Below are 23911 nucleotides of genomic sequence, written 5' to 3'. Positions count from 1 at the left end.
TTTTGTGACTTTAATTCCTGTAAATAAGTGGCAATTATTTGTAGGAAGAGTAAAACATAAGTGATGAGTATGTGTAAGCTGTATTTCAGCCAGTGGGAAGTTGGCTAAGATAGTCCTGCCCTTGGCAGTATGCAGTGTAGCCTGGGATGCCTGGGATGCCTGGGGACACAGGGGGTAGGTCCCTAATTACATTTGAGAGTTCACAGAGTGCTTTCACGGACATTGTCATTTGGTGCTCAGTGCCCTGTTATCTAGGGAACTATGTACTGACCTTGGTCTCAACTCAAGTAGCCTGATTGTAACTCAGTTTCCTCATGTATAAACTGAGGGTAAGAGTTCCTAACACATAGGACTGCTGTGAGGATTCAGGCCCAAAGTGTTGGCTGTCATAATCTGGGTTCCTGTTTTATAGCTGAGGAAACTGAGGCCTGGAGAAGTTAGGAGACTAAATCTTCGTTACACAAGGCATCTGGTACTCTCATTGTAGCCTCTCTGACTCCAAGCTCTTTTTTTTTGGGTGGATGGGGCTCACACTATGAGGGTAGTTTAGAAAGGGCAGAACCCGAACTTTTGGTTTCTCTAATATCACAAATGACCTATCCAATAATTTTACTCTGGAGCAGGAAAGAGATAGGAGATAGGCATTTCTTCTATTTAAAAGTATGTTCAGTTTTTACCTAACGTGTTTACAGAGAGCCATAATCCTTGCATTTATACATCTTTGGCACGTGTGACCATTGAGATCTGTCAACATTACTGTGTCATAAATAATGATACAGACATCTCATGGAATGCATTATAAAAATTGGACCTGTTTTGTGGAGTCCTGGGGATCATGTAATGGTTGTGTTAAAAATGAAGTTCAATGAAAGAGAGAAGATAGGGGTGTTTTTAATTTATTGACAGCTTTAGAGAGTAACTAAAAAGTGTCCACCTCCTCAGTGTGCCCCAGCCTGGGGCTCCTTTCTGCCGAAACAGTGCCCCGTGTGGGCCATCTCATCTTAAGGTCCCAGTATGTGAACACTCACTTATCTCCATGAGTTAACAATTAAGGCAGACCCATATATTGTGAAGAGCTTTGTGGTGTGGTTTCTGTGTACCACAGTGGCTTCTCATGTTAAATTTTCCTTGGAATTTTCTTTTTTGCATTACTGATGTTGAAATGATTGGCATGATAATGATGTGTATCTTAAATGAGCTAGTAGCTGATCTGTCAATTAATAAGTAACTTAATTTGGAATCAACTGTGGGCCCGGTTGAAGCTCATACCCCTAGTTTTTGTCAGCAAACACCCCTCACTCCTTTTAAAACAAGCTCAAACAGGCACTGTGTTTTTGCACTGTGATTTGCACAAAAATGTGGTAGCGTGTGCTTTTGGGATTCTAGACGCCTTTTAAATGGGTGCTTAAAAGGAACCAAAAAAATCTAAGGGGACAAGTGCCTGCTGACTTGCATTTGTGGGTGTTTTGCTGCTAACCGGTCTGGTATGAAGTGGTCTTTGAGAGGTTCCCAGAATGTTTGGGATTTAAGTCATGTGGATTATGTGGTCAGAATTGCAACCGAGCTATGGAGCTTTGGGGAAGCTCCTTGCTTCTATTGGTGGGAAATCTTATCCAGCAGGAGGATTAAAATAAAGCCATAAACAAAACAGTAAAGAGTATAAAGATGATTCCCATTTGTTTATTAAATTAATGCATTTCGTAGGAAAGCACATGGCGTTTTTCGGAATCTGTGAACTTGGCACTTATTGCCTATGTATTTAGCTGATAGATGTTTTCTTCCACAAAATCTGCCCTTTAAAAACCTATCAAGGGCTTCTTGGGCGGCTACAGGTGGTAAGACAGGTTTGGCAGCAGTGTTTGTACAGAATATGCCCTGGGCAGGCTGCTCCGCCCTTCACATGCTCGGTGGACTAATTACAACTGCAGAGAAAGAGTCTCACCCAGGAGCTTCACACTCGGCCCTGTTGCTTTGTAGCTTCTTTCCAGCAGGATGGCTGGACTGTTTTTTCCTAGAAGAGTCAAGATATTTTCACATATCACTTGTGTACTGTGAAGTAGATAGGGCAGGTATTTCTTTCCCTTTAAAAATTAGGGGACTGCCTGGTGGCATGGAAGTGTGTCCTGTGAGAGGAGTCCAGGATTAAACCCCAGGTCTTGTCCCCTAATGCACAGCTCCTCAGATTACTTCAGGTGACAGTGGTTTTATTTAACTGTATTAGGAAAATATGGAAAGAGGCAAGCGAGAGAGAGGAAACTATTTTGTATAAAAGGCAAGGTGTGGCTGTTTGACTACATAGTGATCACTCCTGTTTGTGTTGACTTTTGATAACTTAAGTGGGAAACATGTGGTCTCTATTTAGGTCCTATGAATCACAGTCTCATTGCGTAAAATGTTTCACACCTTAAATAACTTGCTAATGAGTAAGGTTCAAAATTATTGAAAAACTAAATGAGTAATTGTTAGATTAGAACTACTAAAGAGTTCTTTCAAAATTTTGTAATTTTTTTCAGAATACTGAATTCTTAACCTGAGAATGGGTCCACATTTTAAAGTATGATTTATTATTCTTTGCATGACAGCTGATGTCACCACTGTTGGCTCCCTGCCCTCCCACCCAGATGGGGACCCAGTCCCAGAAGTTGTTCTTGAGGCACCTTTTTCCCACTATAGTCTCCATTTTCTCTGCTACTCTTTGCCCTATGGAATCCCCTTCTCTATCCCAATGACTTTACCCTCTAGAGACAGAATCTAGATATTTTTCTAGAGGTTTCACTAAGATCATTAGTGGTGGTAACTGCAGGTGGCCTGTTCATATGTAATGGCCTTAAGTTGGGAATTGTCTGCTTAAAATATTTACCATCTCTCCTCTCTCTCTCTTTTGTGTCTACCTGCCAGGATTTGATAGTCCTCCTTCTAGGATCTTTCAATAAATAGCTCTTTACACAAAGTAGGGATGTTTCATGAATAAATTTAAAGAGGACTCTCTGCTATTTAGCTTTATAATGAAACTTGAGGAATTTAAAGAGGGAATTGAAATTAGTACTGTCTATATTCAGTACAGTTGGTATTTCAAGTTTGTATCTTAAATTGTTTTTAAGTCACTCTAGTAGAATAGATCACCTATAGGTTTTTAAAAAATATATTTTAAAAAATTATGAAAATGTTGGAAATTTAGTTTAGCTTCTAACTTTTATCACCCAATAAAATGGTTACATTACAGCAAACACTCATTGTGGCTTTTTCTGAGTATATTTGTTAGAAAATGGTTACATTCTCTTTGTAACATAATTTTCTATAAAGAATGGCTTATGAATATAGCAGTTTATATATGCACATCTGTCAGATATAACATTAGATGCATATTAATTAATCTAATACTGAATTTGACTTGTGTGTTATCCCTGCTTAAGAGAAAATTAACACCCAAATCTGTCTTTTAGGCAGTTACGGAGAAGAATTTTGAAACAAAGGATTTTCGAGCTTCTCTAGAAAATGGTGTTCTGTTGTGTGAGTAAGTAAAGCATTTAAATCATAATTCAAAAGCAGAGGGGTGTGTGTGTGCGTGTGTGTGTGTGTGTGTGTGTGTGTGCACGTGCTATGAGGTATCTTCACTCCCCTTCTCCCATAGCCGCCATAGTCACGGGTGTGTCTTCTTGGTCACAGGTGACATTCGATTCCTGCAAATTGACACCCCACAGTGTGAGACAGTAGGAAGAAGGAGTTATCAGTCTCTGTATCTACAGATAGCATTGGTGAAATATATATTATTTTTAATTAGTAAACAAGAAAGATTCTATTATTGCATGATAGGCCAGTTGGGGGTGGGTGGTTGAAGAGGAATCTTATGACATTTTATCACCTGTCTCTTACTCTAAATATTCTAACAGGTGGAAGTGCCTGGTTTAGAAGTTAATATAAAACTTCTTCATCAATAAATCATGATGATTGGAGCGGTAAATTTTTCTTTTAAGCTTTACATGGAGTCATTAACTTACCAAAATCAATTTGAGTTATGGACCATTCATTGAATTAATAGATATTACTGAGAGCCACATCCCAGGCTTTGCTTACCATAAGTAAAATACACTGGTGCCATGATTGATGGTGTGAGGCCTACACTGTGTATGTTTACTTAAGTGTTTTATTCCCCAATGGATGCGTAGTGCAGTTACCCAGGGATGTGACCCTTAGGGGTAAGGAACAGGCAGGCCTGTAGGGCATAAGGATGAAATCCTGGGTGAGGGTGCAGGTTGCAGAAGTGAGCAAATAAATTCCTAGAATGTACTTGAATACCTACCCACATTTTTGAAAGCACTTAGTTATTTCAATCTAAACACTTATCGCATAGGTATTTATGGAATCTGTCCACTTGTAAGCTCAGAGATTGTATGTATTAGTACTTAGATGATCTTGATTATCCTTTTGAAGGAAGCTGTTTGCAGCAAAGATCTGGAATCAAAGAGCCTAGGATAGATTCCTTGCTCTATTACTTTTGGATATTTGAACAAGTGACTTAACATCTTTGTACATTTGAGCAAGTGATTTAACATTGGATTGGAGCCTTATTTTCTCATCTGTAAAGTGGAGATCAAGGTATCTAATCTGCTTAATTCACAGGGTTGCCAAGTTTAATAATATATGTTAATATAGTAATGTTAAGGTTTTGATAAACTATCAAACTTTGTATAAATACAAGTTGTTGCTAGGAATATGGCCATGTAAATAATAGTCTTTATCTCATCAGCCCTGTTGGTAGATGTTCAAACTTCTTTGTCTTAGAGTGATACTAATTTTTCCATATGAAGTTGATGGTATTCAACCTTTTTTGACCTCCAGAAGTGTCAATTTCTTGTGGTTTCACCTGATGTACGCCAGGATAGACACATGAGGAAGGGCCATGAATAAAGTTTAAAGGGTTTCTCTTGTCCTCTTCCAATGTCACATTCAGAATCATTGTTTGTTTTTTTTTTTTTGAGACAGAGTCTCACTCTGTTGCCCGGGCTAGAGTGAGTGCCGTGGCGTCAGTCTAGCTCACAGCAACCTCAGACTCCTGGGCTCAAGCGATCCTACTGCCTCAGCCTCCCGAGCAGCTGGGACTACAGGCATGCGCCACCATGCCCGGCTAATTTTTTGTATATATATATTTTAGCTGTCCATATAATTTCTTTCTATTTTTAGTAGAGATGGGGTCTCACTCTTGCTCAGGCTGGTCTCGAACTCCTGAGCTCAAATGATCCGCCCACCTCGGCCTCCCAGAGTGCTAGGATTACAGGCGTGAGCCACCACGCCCGGCCAGAATCATTGTTGAATAGTGTTTAAACTAAGTAGGTCACATAGCCCAATTGGCCACTGATGGGAAATTACTTTATCTTGATTTAAAAACTGTATAATTTACATGTGTTTTAATGTGTTCAGAAGATGGAGGGGAAACAATGCCTGTTAGAAAGAGGCACGTGACCTGCAAACCACCTTAGCTATGAGTATGGGCTGTTTAGAGGTTTGTGGCAAAATAATGTCATTAATTCTAAGCCTCATAAGTCTGAATAGGATTCAGGTGGGTTTATGTAGGACGTGTGCCTATGATGCATAGAGCTTTTTATTTTTAGATATACAAGAACATATATCCCAAGTAGATAATCTTTTCAAGGAAGTCACTTTGCAGGGTATACATTTCCAGTGATGAACTATTGCTCAAAATATTTCAGGGATCCCACTTTTTGTAGCATTGCCCCTGTAAACAGGTCAGTACATATATTTGATAGTGGCACCTAATTTTTGATTTAAAATGCAATTTATGCATCAGCCTGGGATCTGATTGATTTGAAGTAATTTTCAAAAACTATACCCAAAATGAAAGGATGACCATATTGTTATCGGTGAGAATATTCAGAGTTGATGAAAACCTGTTCTGACCATATGCTGTAAAAGTTAGAATAAATGTATAATTTCTACCTTAATAGTGACAACAAACATTTGGATGTGTGTTTAGAGATATATTATTATTTTTTTTAAATGTCACTTTCATTCACAAACTTCCAAAAGCTCATTCACAGATTGTTTTCTAATTGGAATAACACCAAGGTTTATGTAGTACCATATAAGTCTCATCTATCTGTTTAGTACCCAGTATTTTTTAAATTAATGTTTCCCAAAAGTAGCTTAAGTAAATATTAAGGCCTGGTCATCAGCAATTGTAGTTTACTATGGGACAGACACGAAAGCACTGCGTATTCGTATTAAAAAGATCCTTCTCTAAATTATGAATCACATTGTTTATAGTCACTGGTTAACGAAGACACATTAGTCTAAAAACTACGGTGTTAAAAAAAAATCCAGGTATAGTCAGCATAAATCTGTAACTGAAGAAAGCCTGGCCAGTTGATCTATAAAATGATTATGCAGGCACCACTGTTTGCGACCACATCCATCTGAGTTACATAAGATGCCTAAGAGGAAAACAAAGTCGGTTGTTCAGAGGCCTGGTTTTGTATGTCCTGACTTTTAAATTAGTGGTAAATATAGTAAGCTGTCTGTCTTTGAGCATATTTTATCCATGAGAGATCTCTCAGGTTTTAGCTGAAATATGATTAGGATATTTTTAAAATCTGAATCCTTTTTTTTTAAAACAGGAAAAGGCTGACTTCTGTTTGGCTCGCTGCCAGAACCATATTTCTTGTCAAATATAGGGAGGGTGTACTTGTTGCCTATTAAAAATCTCCAGGCATCCTTATTAGCACCATTAAAGAGTTTGTTAATATTTCATCTAGTAATTTCAGCAGTTTTTTTTATCCTTCAGTAATGCTTTTCCCTTTTTGAACTGGCATTCTGAGATACCAAAGTCAAAAGTTGGAGGAGCTTATTGCAGCTTTCACCCAACTGCAGTGTACTGCCATTCCAAATAGTCTAAATTGGGTATAAACTCTTCTCTGAGGTTCCAGACAAGATGCACATTTGAGTAATGTACGATAGTTATGTGCATTCATTGCCTTTTAATCTGATTGACTATTGAAGTTAGTATCTTCTTGTTAATCATTTTAGTGCCATTTAGTTTGCACAACTGTGGGATGTAGTGAGTGGAGGGATAAAAAATACTCCCTTGGTAAAAGTCTATGGTAGTAATTCTTTTCCTGTTTACCTTGGATGTGTAATCTCTCTTGCTTTTACTAAATAGTGAGATGGGAACACAATCTGATTTTTTCATTTTTCTGATTAATATAAAATTGACAAGAATACATACAGTGATTTTAACTCCTTGTTATAATTTTCTATGAATTTTATTAATAGTATTCATTAATCTGTCTCCTGTCTTCAATGTTTTTTAGTGTTCACAAGGACTGCCTTACTATATATATTTAAAAAAAAAAAAAAAGATTTGTCACTACATAAATGTCCACAATCTTGCTTTGCTCTGGGTTCTCGCAAAATCATTTCTCTTCTCTAAACATATTTGGTTGAGGCATATACAGCTAGTGATATTAGTTAGTCATTTCCCAGTTACTCATCTTATAATGACAATCTTGGAAATATTCAAATGAAAACACTCTTTATTTCTCTTATGAAGTAAGAAAATTTGTTCCAAGATAGTCTGATTGGGTGTGTCACTGGTAAGTTAGTCTGTACTTCCCGCCCCTGGGATGGTCCCAAATCTTTGCTCTGTTCCCATTCAGCCATGCATCAGAAGTTTATGCCTTTTTGAACACATGGCTTACACTATTGAGAACACTCTTCTCACACTGTGTCACCAGGTCTTCTTTTCCTGTGTTTGCAGCTTGGAAAGAACGGAGCAAGATGTTCACCTCTTGGTTTGAGAGATCCTGTCTCTATTTATATCTGCCATGGGACCACTGTGCTGTCTGCCTAAAAGTACCATAATATTTTGTTAAAGATACATTCAATAGAAGAAGAATTGTTTGCACAAATACTACTGTTTATTATAGGAGACTCAGATGATTGTTTTAAGGCATTGGGTAAGAGAGAACTTGGCACTTGCCATACCAGCCAAGAGAGCTCTATCTTTTTGTTAGAGTTGGAGACTTCCACACATCAGTAGCCCCTGGGGCTTCTCAGTGGAGCTTCTCGTGGAGCCCAGAGGCTTTCACGTAATGGGGAAGGCTTTCTTCTTAGAGCTCTTTCTGGTTTTGAATTTCCTGAGGAGGACGGTTGCTTATATACAGTGCTCCAGCATGCCAGCACTGTCTGTTGACATGGACCCATTATTACAGCCTTTTGAAATTTAAGTAGTGAAAACTGTTTTTCTTCACTTCAAGTAATACAAACGTTGACGTTTCCATGTTACTTGATAACCTAGCAGTAGGCAAACAAAGATGCAAGGGTTCAAGGTCATAAAGATAATTCAAAAATTTTAAAGTTCTTTCTCTTCATAGCAGTATTTTATGGTTGGCATCTGTGCCCTCTTTTTAACTTCCACAGTCCATTTTGCCTGTAATTTAATATCTGCATATAGCAAAAATGCCATTTATTTTAAAGCAGTATATCAAGTTGAAGGTCAGCTTGGCAAACATCAGCTTAAAAATTCACTTTTGTCATGGTAGCCACTCTCTACAGACTCATTTCAAGTTTTACAGAAGTTTGTTTTTTTTTTTTTTTTGGCCTCAAACTTGAGGTTTAAAATCACAGAGACAGAACTACATATGACTCTCATATACAAAGGGATTGAGAGGAATTTAGTAACATCACTTAATAGTTAAATGGCAGAACCAGGACTGGAACCCAGAGTCCCCCTGTTAGATGCCTTTCGCTTTTTGTTGTTGTTTGTTTTTGTTTTGGAGACTTTTTTTTTAAGAGCAATTTTTGGTTCACAGAAAAATTGAGAGGAAGGTACAGTTATCCTGTTACCCCTACCCCTACTCATGCACAGCCTCCCCTGTTATCAATATCCCCTACCAGAGAGGTACGTTTGTTACCATTGATGAACCTACGTTGACACATTGTTATCACCCAGAATCCATAGTTTACATTAGGGTTCCTTCTTGGTATCCTACATTCTGTGAGTTTGGACAGATGTAAAGTGACATGAATCTGCCATTGTGGTATCAAACAGAATAGTTTCATTACCCTAAAAATCTTCTATGGTCTGCCTGTTCATCTTTCCCTCTGTCCTAAACCCTGGCAACCACTGATCTTTTTACTGTCTCCATAGTTTTGTCTTTTTCAGAGTGTCATAAAGTTGGAATCATACAGTATGTAGCCTTTTCAGATTGGCTTCTTTCACTTAGCAGTACGCATTTAGGTTTCTTTTATGTCTTTTCATGGCTTGATAGCTCATTTCTTTTAAGCACTAATATTCCATTGTCTGGGTGTAACCCACTTTATCCATTCATGTAATGAAGGACATCTTGGTTGCTTCCAAGTTCTGGCAATTATAAGTAAAACTGCTATAGACATCCATGTGCAAGTATTTATGTAAACATAAGTTTTCAGTTTTTTTGGGTAAATACCAAGGAGCATGATTGCTGGATTGTATGGTAAAGAGTATGTTTTAGTTAGTATGTTTAGAGAGAAACTGTTGAACTCTCTTTCACAGTGACTGTACCATTTTGCATTCCCACCAGCAATGAATGAGAGTTCCTATTGTTCCACATCCTTACTGTTCTGAATTTTGGCCGTTCTGATAGGTGTGTAGTAGAATCTCATTGTTGCTTTAATTTGTGTTTCCCTGATAACATACGATGTGGAGCTTTTTCATATGCTTATCTTCCATCTACATAGTTTCCTTAGTGAGGTGTCTGTTAAGGTCTTTGGCCCATTTTAAAACTCATTTTTTCTTATTGTTGAGTTTTTAGAGTTCTTTGTATACAATGGATAACAGTCCTTTATAAGGTATGTCTTTTGCAAATATTTTCTCTCAACCTATGGCTTATTTTTTCATTTTCTTGATGGTGTCTTCCGCAAAGCAGAAATTTTTAATTTTACTGAAATTCAGCTTATCAGTTCTTTTTTTCCATGGATTGTGCCTTTGGTGTCATAGCTAAAAGTCATTGCTAAACCCAAGGTCATCTAGATTGTTTCCTGTTATCTTCTAGGAGTTTTATAGTTTGGGGTTTTACGTTAGGTCTGTGACTCAGATAATTGTTGTGAAGGGTATAAGTTCTGTGTCTAAATGCCCTTTGCTTTTGATGTGATGTTGGAAAATTTCCTACTACTCAGTAAAATCCATTGGTGTTATCATTGTTGAGGTTCTTCAAAATAAGAAGAATCTTCTGTTAGACTGTTCAAGCTTTGCTAGACTCACTTCAGGATGCTTCAAATGTAACAGTGAGCCTAAAAAGAAACTCCTGTCATAATAAAGTGATGACTATGCATTACATTGGTACTGACGTGTTACTGTTCCACACACTTTCCCATCTTAGCATTTATTGTTAACTTTTTATGTATGCGGTAGGTAATTCAGGATTTAAAATTACTACCATAGGCATTCTAGAAATTAAACATATTAATTTTATTATCAAGCTTTGAAAATAATAAAGTGATCATAAATATTTATAAATACTTTTAAATTTTAAATTATAAATGCTGATTATTTTACCCAGGGAAATGTGATCACTACCCACTCAATGTGATTTTTATTGTAAAATATGAATTTTAGGTAGAAGTCATTAATGTAAAAATCTTTGTGAGTCATTTACTTAAGATAACCAGTCCAAATTTATTTATCTGATAGCTTACTCTTTTGATCAACTTTGATGGTTAGGAGAGAATATTAAGGCCTGTCTTATCTGGCAACAGAAAGAATACTAGAGAGGAGGTGTTGTCAGTAGGAGCATAAAGCAACATCTAGTATTAGATTGAAATCAAAGGTAAATTTTTTCTAAATTTATTTCTATAAAGAAGATGGAGATGTTGAATCATTCACAGAGAAATTTCTGCATTAAAATTTAGTGGATTTTAGCAAATACTTTTAAAGCACCTACTAAATGCCGGGTACCTCACTAAGTGCTAGGAGATGCTGTTTGGAATGAGAGATGATCTTTGCCCCTAGCAGCTGCACTCTCTGATGTGGAGCATCTTTTTCATATGCTTATCACTGCACTGCAGATCCCAGCACAGTGCTGTCTTTAGTAAGCATTCAAATGTTTAATGAGCAGAATTTGAGTTTAGAAGACAAGTAGGCAAGTGCATTAACACCGTATAGTGGGTAAAATAAAAATCATTGCTCTTTAATTTGTAAATAAGATGTGATGTCTTTATTATATCTTTAAAAAAAATTTAGTTACTGGCTGGGTACAGTGACTCACGCCTGTTATCCTGGCACTCTGGGAGACCGAGGCCGGAGGATCCCCTGAGGTCAGGAGTTCGAGACCAGACTGAGCAAGAGTGAGACCCTGTCTCTACTAAAAATAGTAAAAAAAAAAAAAAAAAAAAAAAAAATTAGCTGGGCATGGTGACGCGTGCCTATAGTCCCAGCTACTCCAAAGGCTGAGGCAAGAGGATGCTTGAGCCCAGGAGTGTGAGATTACCGTGAGCTATGATGATGCCATGGGACTCTAGCCTGGGTGACAGAGTGAGACTCTGTCTCAAAAAAACAATTTAGTTACTAATAGTAAAAGTTTGATAATGTGGGAATATATATTTAGAAAATGTGGTTGACAGAAGGATATTAGAAATGTGTATGTGTGTATGACTAATAAAATAATAGGTTAAAAAGTTCAGTATATTGATATGCTCTTTGATGTCAGTCTCTCCTGTTCATTTTGAAAATCTTTGGAAATAAGAACTCCAAAGGTGTCCATAAATTTTATACCTTGGCTGAAAAGCTTTCCGATGAAGGGAAAAACAAGATTTGGTGTTTGAAACTAGTTTCTGGAGACTGATGGACAGTAGAGCATCAAATTCTAGCTCTCATTTAAACCTTTCATAGCTGAGCTAGACATTTGAGCTTTGTGCACAGTTTTCTCAGTGTCACCTCTGAGTTATATTTAAAGTCAGGTCACATTCACTGATGACAAGGCTTTTGAACAGAGCCAACTTTCTAGCATCTGTCATTGTGTAACTCAATGCTTTTGGAGGGAGTGGACAATATGTTTGAGGCACAGGGGTGAGGAGGAAAAAGGAAAAGAAAATAGATAGCTTGAGAGATGTTTTAGTCAGTTTGGGCTGCTATAACAAAATACCATAAACTGAGTAGCTTATAAACAACAGAAATTTATTTTTCACAGTTCTGGAGGCTGGGAAGTTCAAGATCAAGGTGTAAGCTGATTGGCATTTGGTGAGGGCCTACTTCCTTCAAGAAAGATGCTCACATGGTGGAAGGGGCAAGGCTGCTCTATGGGGCCTCTTTTATAAGGGACCTGATCCCATTCATGAAGGTTCAGCCCTCATTACCTAATCACTAATCACCTCCCACAGGGGCCCATCTCCTAATACCATCATTTTCAGGGTTAGGATTTCAATATATGAATTTTTTCAGACCATAGCAAAGGATGAGCTGAGGGAGAACGGAAGGAGTTGCAGGCGTCATTGTGTGAGTGCTCTACCGTGGGAGGTGTCAAATTACTAGGTGCTTTCTGTTCTGGTTGTAATCTTACCACAAGAGCAAGCCTCTGATGTGCTAACCAAACATGTACAGGTTTATGCCCTAGCCTAAGGGAAGGCTTGGGGAAGTAGAGGTATAATTCTATCTAGGGTTAGAGGGATGGAACATGGGGATACAGGTATTAGTAGCTAAAATGGTCCCTTGACTGATTCTAGAGCCCAGTGCATAAAGGCATTCTGAAAGTTATTCTGTTACCTGATTTTCCAATAAAACCACTAACTTGAAGTCAGTGTTACCTTTAGGAATTCCACGTGTGTTATTGAAGGGCACTTATTATACAAAGAAGTTCTATTTGTAAACGAGAGCATTTCCATAGATGGTACTTGTATTTGATTTGACATAAAACTATGCCTCTATTCCTTTATATACTTAAATTTCACAGAAGTTTAGATTTTATAAAGCCTATTTTTTTCTCCCTGGAAGAAATATCCTAAAAGTTTTTCCTTTAATTGTATATGAAAATAATTAGACTTGATTCATAATTTGATTAGATACTCAACATTTCCCAAAACTATATGTGCGTTTCTCTGTATTCTCATGCTTAGAACCGGTGACTGTTGTAACAATTAACAAAATACAACAACATTTTTCTTTAGTGACTCAGCTTTTTAGAGGGTAGTCGTGTGTTATCCAGAGTATTGTTTTTTCCCTGTGGCTATTTCTGTGTTTGCATATGTACTAGAAGGTTTAGGAGTGGAGAAGGAATGCTCATCCCTTGTGTATATGTTGCTTCTAAGTAATAATTTTGGAAGCTTCTGATGAGGGAGGAGTCAATTTACTTGTTATTGGGAGAGATCATTTATCTATGTTATTTCCTTTACCTAGATCCCTTACTTCCCTTGGCTGACTTAATTGAGAGTAGGTTATGTTATTACTCATTCCAGAAACTATATTTTAAAAAATACTCTTGATATTACTAAGCCTGTAATGCAGAAATGGTAAGTGATATAAACAGGTAAACTGAATGACCTGGCCAAAGTCACCAGTGACTCAAATAGGTGGAGTAGGAATTTATGACACTCTTCGTCTAGTAGGACAACTGGTGCCAAGCTTTCCTGGTATTTTATATGCTGTCCCAGCTCATATTGGCCTCTAATTTATATCACTGGAAGATTACGTTTTAAAATACAAGTTACTGTAAAAAAGCCACTGTCAAGCTAGTGGTCAAGAATTGCAAATAATTTCTTGATTTATAGTATGCCAGAAGTGGGTTCTTGTGAAATAATACTGCAGTTTTTAGTTCTTGCATGCATTGCAAGAATGTCACCAGTAGCAGACATACAGAAATACCTGGTTAACAGGGAGCAACGGGAAGAATTAATTTGAAAATAATAGAATTATTATTTCCCATAGACCTGCTCAATTCTTTTCTGGCTCCTCAGCTAGTGATTAAAGAAAAATAATGTGGGCATGAAGGGAGAAAGCCTTCCTTCCTACATGGTTTTCAGTGAACAAATCAGCAATAACGAATCACAGAGTAATAGTTCTAGGAAGTGCTTAAAGTAGAGGGGATGGTTTTATGACCTATGTTATCTAACGATCTTTGTGTGAAGAAACTATGAAGACAGAAAAACATCTTTTGTTAGCCAGCCTAAATCTTCATAAGCCACTGTTTTGTAGTTTTGAATCCTGTTGAACAACATTCTGAGGTTATTAAATAGAGACTTTTGTCTTCTTTATTTTTAGCATGCTCAAGTGTATATATTAATCTCTGGAATGTCGAGGGAGTGACATTCCACGAGCTTCAGATTTTTTTTTTTTCTGTTGCCCATTGTGAAGAGGAGACCAGCAAATTAAGAATGTTTATTTCTCCTTTATTTGCTTTCTTTTTGGAGCTCTGTTACGGAATAAAGAATTTCCCTTTGTAGATGGATGATTGAATAGAAAGATCACTGTTTCAAGATACTGTTTTCTGACAGTGATTAATGATTAACCAAGCTAGTATTAATAGAAAAGCATTTCTGTAGTATTAAATTTCTACAGGACCCAGCACAGTGTCAGTGAACAACAAAAATACAGAATTCATAAAGTCTAGATTTGGAACCGAAATTGTACTCCAAGTTGCAGTTGTCAAAGCCGAGTTTCTCTTTTACTGTTTTAAAGTACGGAGATGTATTAATAGATATCTTTGCAGTATCTGTTTAGTATGAGATTCTGAAGTAACTGTTAGCTAATTTTGGGAGTTTTAGTACATTTAATTTAATTTTCACCCAGTCATTCTGCTGTAGTAACAAAGCAGTCAGTCATGGGCTTGAATGAGTTACCAATAAAAACTAGTGGATTATTTGGATGAGCCCTACTTTATTTATTTATTCACAGTCCTAGAGACAGATACTTGACCTTTTAAATGTGGCAAATTAATATGGTTTTGAAGCTATGTTCTAAAAAGAGAATCAGTTTGAGGAAAAAAAAAAATCAATGAAAATTGTTAGTAGAAAAAAGTGTTCTTAGGGCTAAGTGAACTACATAAAGATGAAAAGATTCTTAAACTGACTGTTTAAATAGAACCAAATATTACCTTTCCTTGATAGGTGTGAAACTGATTTAAGGGAAGGGCTTTGGATATAGAGGTATGCCTACATGGTCTAGGGAGGACCACTCACCACTGTGCGCAGCACTGGTCTTTGTTTCTTGACTTGTTTTCTTGGTCGTTTGCTTTCTCTTGGGCTGTTGGCTCTGAACAACGTATTAGGGGATGGAAGAGTGATAGATGTGATTTTTGAATGCTAAAAGAACCACTGAACTGATATTGGCATTCTTGTAATTGCATATGTTTTTTCTTTACTTTCAGTTTGATTAATAAGCTTAAACCTGGTGTTATTAAGAAGATCAATAGACTGTCCACACCAATAGCAGGTTTGGTAAGTAATAAATTATTGTCAAAACTAGATTTCTTTGTCTTTGAAATGTAAAAATGTGGGCACAGGCAGGTTTTTGTATCAGCAATTATTGTTGAAATTAGGTTATGGATTTTATGCTCAAGAAAAGTGGTTTTAGTGATGTCTTTCTTATATGTAGTTCCTTTCTCTGTATCCCTTCTGCCTGGAGGCTTTTCTTTTCTTTATTTTTTGTTTGTTTTGATTTTTGTGCCCTCAAACTTTTTGTTTCCTCTTTCTTGGCTTATTTCTTCCACAAGTTGCATTTGTTTCTGGACACATTCTTCCTGAAGCTCAGTCCTATGTACCTTGTTTGCTGGCTGACCAAATGGTTCCCCGACTGCCAGATGTTCACCAGATGTTAGGATTCTGCTGCTTCATGTTTATGCATTATCCTCACCCAGCACACAGATCCTAAGTGTCCTTGCAAAATACTAAGGCCTGCTAGATTTTTGCTTTATGTATTTTTTTTCTTTTACTTTATGTAAGTAAGTTTCTTACCAAAGTCCTGTGTGATGTTGGACAAGTCTCTGTCTTCCTCTTTGCTGCAATAATATTATCCATGAAATGACCATGATGTTCCTCGAGATTATTTGTAGCTTTAGATTCAGGATTTTGTGTACGAAAAATACATCATGCTGTCATTATGTAGCTATTCCGATGGGTCAGGACACTGGAGACAGCAGTAATGATGTGGGGCTGTGTCTGTGGAAGTAATTTATAATTACATACAAATGATGGGTAATTTTCAAAATGTTAGAATTCCTTAAAAATAAATACTGGTGATAGTTAAAAAAATTAACTTCACAAAATGCTGACGTTTAAGACAGCTAATAATTGGAGTGTAAAAACAAACTGCATTATCTTTGGAATATTCATGCTGTTTATAGTACATTCAGGAAACTTCTGTTTGGCCATTCATGTGTTTACAGATGTTAAAGGCATGAGTAATTAGAGTTAGCAGTTACCAAAATTTCTGGGTTTGTAGGAGGCGTGAAAATCCCATCAGAATCTTGGTGTAGGGATAAGTTGGTTGGCGAGTGTTTGTTATTGGAAAATATCTGTCTAGGAGAGAAGGAAAGAAAAGTTTTTATAGTTTTCTTTTGAAATATAGAATATATATAAATTTTCTAGAGCAGCTGGTCGCAAATATTAATTCCTTCTTACCAAGTTGACTCTATTTTACATTTATCATGAATAGGCAGTTGGCCTGATAATTTTATTGGTCTCAAATTTGGTTAGGTAAAAAATTCTATTGTTTGTATATATAAATATATTTATACATATAATTAAATTGTTTTCTGGTAATATAGTGAGTCAGATGATACTTGTTATTTAAGGAATAAAATTAAAGAAATTTGGTTTTTGAAGTCTTTCTAGGAGGAAGCATTCAGTTTAATAAAATATTTATATGAAAATGACTTAAAAATAGCATCTGTGAATATTAAAAGTTTGTATTGAAAGTATTGTCTTTTTTTTTTTTTTTTTAAACATTTAGATAATGCGTTTATTTAACGTATTAGCATGTGCCTGGCACATGGTAAGCAGTCAGTAAATAGCATGGGGTTGGTGGGCGGGGGAGGGTCGTTACTTTTACTTCATACATAGTGCTCCATGGAATCTTTGTAGCACCTTACTGAGACAGGTACATTCACTGTGACCATCACCCCATCTCCTAGATGGCAACGAGCATCCGGGAGTGACTTCCATAACGTTTTCAAAGACAAAACTGCACTAGAATCTGGTTCTCACAAGACCCATCACATGGTTTCTGCATTCAATTTAATGACAAAATCTCCATGGTTACAGAGCAAGAACCTGTTGAAGTTTTCCTTCCTCATTAATTCCACTGGGAGAAAAATCTCCCTAATCTCTCCCTAAGGCAGCAGATATTGAATCTTCCATGTGGAGCTGCCGAGAGACAGTTAGGAAAAGCTGCAGATTGTTTTTTGCTCCCTCACTTTAGAATCTGAATTCCTTTCTCATTTTAGATCTCAAATCTGCTCCCATTAAGACTGACATAGAATGCTGTTTTTTTCCCCCCAACTTCACAAATATTTAGTGAACTAAAAGTTTCTTTGTAAATCCATTTTGTAAATTAATTTTTTTATTTCAAAATATTAAGGGAGTACAAATGTTTTTGTTGCATGGGTACCTTGTATAATGCTTAAGTCAGGTGTCACCAGAATAGCATTCATTGTACCTGCAATCTTTACCCCTCACCCCCTACCAACATCCCCCCTTCTTGGATTCCAATGATCTTTACATCTTTTGTGCTAATGTGTGCCCATTGTTTAGTTTCTACTTACTAGAGAGTGCTTGTGGTGTTTGTTTTAGCATTTCCTGAGAAATGAAAATATTCTGTCTTTAGTTATTCTTAGATAGTTTATTGCTTCAATTTTAAATTATCATTTCTTGGATCAATTGCCTGCATTTTAAACGAAATTAGCCTTTGATCTCAAACTCCCTGCATATTTGGAATGCTTGAATTGTAGTGGTTTGTTGTTGTTGGCCACTGGAGGTTTTATTCAGTTTTCTGATTGTATGATTAGATGAAAGCACAAATGTATTTTATTTTTAAATCCAAAGATCTTTCCAAGTATTTCTATTTCAAGCATCAGAAATTCTATCTCGTTTAGATTTATCTCTAGAAACTAAAATGAAATGTACTTCCGGTATATTAAATAGGATGGTTTTCCAAATACAGAACACTGAGCACTTTCAATGGGATGTAGGAGCATAAAAGTGACCCCAGCTACAGAATTGGGCTAAGCCCAATTGGTTTGAAGTTATCATCATGCTTTGTTCGACTCCTTACCATGCTTGTTTGAAGGAGTTTTTTAGAAGACTTGATTTTTGACACAGAAGAAAAACCAATGATCTGAGCCAGATTATTTATACTGCTAATTTTGTGTTCATAGCATCTAACATAGTGGCTGATACATATAGGAGATGGAGATCAGAGATTTTTTTAAGGAATGAACAAACAAGATTTCCATTGTGAAAAATAATAAGTTCTAATATTGGGTTTTATTTTTTTATTTCAGCATATTACGGGGGTACAAAAGTTTAGGTTGCATATGTTGCCCTTGCCCCCTCCTCCCCACCCCCGTCAGAGCTTCAAGCATGTCCATCCCCTAGATGGTGCACATTGCACTCATTATGTATGTATATACCCATCCCCTCCCCACTCCACAGCTGCCGGACACCCGATTAATGTTATTCCTAAGTGTGCTCTTAGGTGATGATCAGTGAAACCAATTTGATGGTGAGTACATGTGGTGCTTATTTTTCCATTCTTGGGATACTTCACTTAGTAGAATGGGTTCCAGCTCTATCCAGGAAAATATAAGAGGTGCTATATCACCATTATTTCTTATAGCTGAGTAGTATACCATGGTATACATATACCACATTTTCTTAATCCACTCAAGTATTGATGGGCACTTGGGTTGTTTCCACGTCTTTGCAATTGTGAATTGTTCTACTATAAACATCAGGTGCAGATGTCTTTGTTATAGAGTGCCTTTTGTTTTTTCGGGTAGATGCCCGATAATGGGATTGCTGGATCAAATGGTAGGTCTACTTGAATCTGTTTAAGGTATCTCCATATTGCTTCCCACAGAGGTTGCACTAGTTTGCAGTCCGACCATCAGTGTATTAGTGTTCCTGTCTCTCCGCATCCACGCCAGCATTTATTGTTATGGGACTTTTTGGTAAAGGCCATTCTCACTGGGGTTAAGTGATACCTCATTGTGGTTTTGATTTGCATTTCCCTGATGGTTAGAGATGTTGAGCATTTTTTCATATGTTTGTTGGCGCAATGGATAGTGCATTGGATTTCTAATACTGTTTTTTTTTATGTGATAGTATTATAGGTTAAATTGTGTTCCCCCCAAAAAAGATATATTAAAGTCTTAAACCCCAGTCAGTACCTCAGAATGTGACCTTCTCTGGGAATAGGCAAATAATGTAATTAGTTAAGATGAGGTCATACTGGGGTAAAGTGGGCCCCTAATCTACTATGACCCATGTCCTTACAAAAAGATGGCCATGTGAAGACAGATACATAGGAAGAAGGAATTAAAGTGGTGCATCTGCAAGCCAGAGAATACCGAAGATTTCTGGCAAACCCATCAGAAGCTAGGAAGAGGCAAGGAAGATTCCCCGATAGGTTTCATAGGGAGCGTGGCTCAAAAAATGTGGGACAATAAATCTTTGTTGTTTTAAGCCACCCAGTTTTTGGTACTTTGTTATGGCAGCCATAGGAAACTAATACAGATAGGTAAATGTTGTAGTTAATACTTGCTTTTTTTAAATTGTTTTGAGACAAGGCTTGCTCTGTTGCCCAGGCTGGAGTGCAGTGTCGTCATCATAGCTCGCTATAATCTCGAACTCTGGGGTTTAAGTGATCCTCCCACCTCAGCCTCCCTAGTAGCTAGGATTACAGGCACGCACTACCACATGTGGCTAATTTTTAAAAATTTTTTTGTAGGGATGGGATCTCATTATGTTGCCTAGGCTGGTCTCAAACCTCTGGTCTCAAGTGATCCTCCTGCCTCAGCCTCCCAAAGCACTGGGATTATAGGCATGAACCGCTGCACTTGGCCTATACTTTTAAAAAAAAAAAACTTTTCCTTTGAAATAAATATAGATTTATAGGAAGTTGCAAAAAACAATACAAAGATGTCCTCTGCTATTCTTAACCCAGTTTTCAGCAGTGTACCATCTTGTGTAACTATAGCACAGTATCAAAACCAGGAAACTAACACTGGTCTAATCCAAACACCTTTGTCAGATTTCATCAGTTTTACATACAGCAAATACTTTTTTAGTAGCACGGTACAGAGATGCTTTCAAGCTAAGTCAGATTGAGAAGTGTTTTATTTTTAGGATTTATTAGTACCAGAGGACTTTCCCATTAATCCACTGTTCAGCCATAAACATGGCAGCTGTATTCCATGTAATTACTTTTTTCTGCCCCATTTCCAACAGAAGAATTTCTTTGGTGCCTCTTAGTTGAGGTTCCCCAAGGGGAATCTAAATGGATTAGATCAGCTTTTTGTTCCAGGCTGTAGATATCACAAGTTACTGGCCAGCCTGTGGATGAGTTCCTTAAGAAGACGGTCATCTTGACCAAGTGGGCTGTGATCAGGAGTGCTGGTTTCCTTTCACTTATTCAGTTCAGGTGTGTGGGTTGAAGTGGGTTCTTCCAATACTCCTCACTCTCCGCTTTAGCTATACCTTTTATCCAAGTCACCTCAGCAACCGTGTGTATTTAGCTAGCTTTGAAGCCCAGGCAATGGATTTACCCTTTGCATATGGACCTGTGGGAAAAACATGGAATATATCCCCTGAGCAATGATGACATGGAGAGGGATGTTTAGATGATTTAGAAATATATTTGATGCTTTGCTTGAAACATTCACGTACCTGTTTTTTCTTCAGGAGGACAGTAACTGATCTTCTAGAGATAGGCTTTTCTCACTTGACTTTTATTTTATAAAGAAATGTATTTTCTCAGCTGGGCGCGGTGGCTCACGTCTGTAATCCTAGCACTCTGGGAGGCCGAGGCGGGTGAATCATTTGAGCTCAGGAGTTCGAGCCTGAAGAAGAGCGATACCCCATCTCTACTAAAAAAAAAAATAGAAAGAAATTATCTGGACAACTAAAAATATGTAGAAAAAAAAATTAGGCATGGTGGCGCATGCCTGTAGTCCCAGCTACTCAGGAGGCTGAGGCAGAAGGATTGCTTGAGCCCTGGAGTTTGAGGTTGCTGTGAGCTAGGCTGACGCCATGGCACTCTAGCCCAGGCAAGAGAGTGAGACGCTATCTCAAAAAAAAAAAAAAAAAAAAGATATTTTCTCTATTCTTTCTGTTCTTCATAAAACCATGTAAAAAAAAAAACGAACTCAAAAGTTTGTCTCCCCCAAAATGGCTGATGTTGAATGTGGGTATGTTCAAATCACTGAAACTCAAAACTAAAACTTTATTTGGGAATAAAAAAAATCCAATCTCAAAACAAAACCCCAAGAAAGAGGCGAGATATCTTGACAGTGAAAAGAGCTATTGAACCAGAATAATGTTTACCATCTGATATGTTAGTGTGCACGAAATACAATATGTGTAGAAACATCAAGGAAGTTATTAACCCTAAGACTTTTAGTCATCTTGGACCCCTAAAGTTTCTCAACCTCAGCACTATTGACATTTGGGGCCAGATAATTCTTTGCCCAGGTCTGTCCTGGGCATTGCAGAATCTTTAGCAGCCTCCCTGGCCTCCACTCACTGTGTGCCAGTAGCACAATGCCCCTTTCCCCCATTGTGACAGTTACAAATGTCTTCTGACATTGCCAATGATTCCCATCAGAGAAAATCACGCCTGATTGAGTGCCACCGAGCTAAAGAATCAAGAAATTAAACACTACCCCTTTTCACGGGCTCCTTTACTGACTGACTATAGATTGGATTGATCTCATGTTTTCCATTTCAATTGTAATTTCCCTTTGAAAAGCCATGGCATTTCAGAAAATTTGGTTGGAATCATTCGTTTGAACATTTGTGTCTGTCAGTGGGCTCGGTGGAAAAATCCTCAATGTATCCACATTTCCGTCAAAAATGTGGGCTGACTTTGAACATCTTTGCTATGAAGGTTTGCTCTTACAGATTACTTTCGGGAGTGGAATGTAGAAGGTGTGACCATGGAGACTGGGAAGGTTGTCACTCATTTAGTAATGCTGTGGAATGCAGGCATTGGGCAACTGTGTCAGCTAGCTTAAGCTCTTGGATGTGGCAGTTTCCCTTGCATTCATAATGGCAAGGGAAATAAATAAGGCAAGTCTATACTTCCATTCTTAGTGCCATTTTCCAGGTTATTAATGGTTAATGTTTTTGTACCTGTGTGAAATTACTTCTGACTCTTTCCTCTTCGGTCTCCTGCACACTCTCCCTTACTGTCCTTTAGCAAAGTAGTGTGACCTACTCTGTGTTGAGGTCACTGCTGACACATCAGGTTGTTCCCTTCCAGCAGCAATGGAAAATTCACCTGAGGAATCTACTATAAAATTTAAATATTGCTACCCAGGTTTTGTCGAGTATTTTTCTAAAAACTATTCTTATGCAGTGGCTCTATTCATCCCGTTATTTTTCTCCCCTAGGGGAGAGGGAAGGTTTGTGGGACACTGGAGCTTGTGAGCACTTTCCCTGAATAAAACTAAAATGTGAGACCTCAAGATAGAGTGGTTTTTGGGAAAAAAATCCCACTTTCTTCTTCTTTCTTGTCTAAGTTGAAATAAGAAGCACAAATATAATTACTATTTTCATTCAAGCGTGGCACTTTTCTGGGTAGGAGGCAGGAATGAATTTTGTGTGGTTGAAGAGAAAATATTCAAGGAGAATGAGATTGAGACTTGGATGTGTACAGAAATGAGCAGACAACATGCCTGGCTTGAAAGAGTGGCGACGCTGAGGGTTGCTCTGCGCTGGGTTAGACCCATTGTGGGTCTCAGAGGGAGTATCTTTTTAGTGGTAATAAGCAAGATACACATCTGTGAATATATTTGGATGTTGAAGTATGTGAAACACTGATAATAAACAACAGCATGGGAAGAGATGGAAAGATGGTGTTGTAGAGCCAGTTTAAAATAACCACTTAAGGTAAGAGCAGTCGTGTCTGTTTTCTCTTCTGGAATCCTGCTGCTAATTTTGTAGATTTGTTTGAGGAGATCGTCCACCTGGAAAATTTGAGAAAGGCTTTCACCAAGTAAATTCTGTTTGATTCACTCATCATTGCCTGTTTGGTTGCCTAGCCGGTGAGAGCAGCCTTTTTACTGAGCTGATCTGGCCACGATGATCCCATCTTCAGCTGAATATGAACCAACCTCTTTAAATTAAGGAGGGTATGGAGGGGGTGACATTGAGGTCCCTTCCTGTTAACAAGGGTCTGGCACTACTTCTGCCTCAACTCTGCTTTCATTTTCGTGTTTTTGATTTCCTCACATTTGATAAATAGTGAAGGCTGCATGTTTCTATCAATCACCATGCTCTTTAATTTTTGTTTAATTTTTACCTTCACTGTATTGGAACAATTTCATATCTATTGCGTCAGACCTTGGTGTTTCATTGAGTTAAAAGATGGACTTTTATCTTTTTCTTCCATTTCCTATAGAGACAGTGAATGTTAAAGGATATTAGTAAACCCCATTAAACCTCCTAAATGGTGGTCTCACTATTAAAAATACGCTGAAGGAATGTTTTTACTTTAAAGGGAGAATGAACCGCTGTCACAAGTTGTGTAACTATGCCTCACACACTAAAATTTAAACTATTCTTATTTTACTAGTTTGTCAATCTTCTTATTTTCTTTAAAACCAAAGTACCAATAACAAAAATATGGGGTACTTTTTCTTCTAAATAAAGATACAGGGGAGTATTACCATTATCAATGTATTGTTATACTTGTGTAAGAAATTACAGCATA

General features: G+C 37.5%; 1 protein-coding gene across 2 annotated transcripts in view; it reads left to right on the top strand.

Moving 5' to 3' along the window:
- The window catches only part of LMO7 (LIM domain 7), a 194396-nt gene that overhangs the window by 63429 nt on the left and 107056 nt on the right, over positions 1 to 23911 (top strand). For both annotated transcript variants that reach the window (XM_069467663.1, XM_069467669.1), the window contains exons 2-3: positions 3444 to 3514; positions 15348 to 15417. In XM_069467663.1, coding sequence (XP_069323764.1) covers positions 3444 to 3514; positions 15348 to 15417 — 141 coding nt within the window. The remainder of the gene's footprint in view (positions 1 to 3443; positions 3515 to 15347; positions 15418 to 23911) is intronic.

The sequence above is a fragment of the Eulemur rufifrons genome, chromosome 4 (assembly GCF_041146395.1).
Source record: "Eulemur rufifrons isolate Redbay chromosome 4, OSU_ERuf_1, whole genome shotgun sequence".
Classification (NCBI taxonomy): Eukaryota; Metazoa; Chordata; class Mammalia; order Primates; family Lemuridae; genus Eulemur; species Eulemur rufifrons.
The sequence above is the reverse complement of the archived record's forward strand: the minus strand, read 5'-3'. Positions and strand labels throughout refer to the sequence as shown.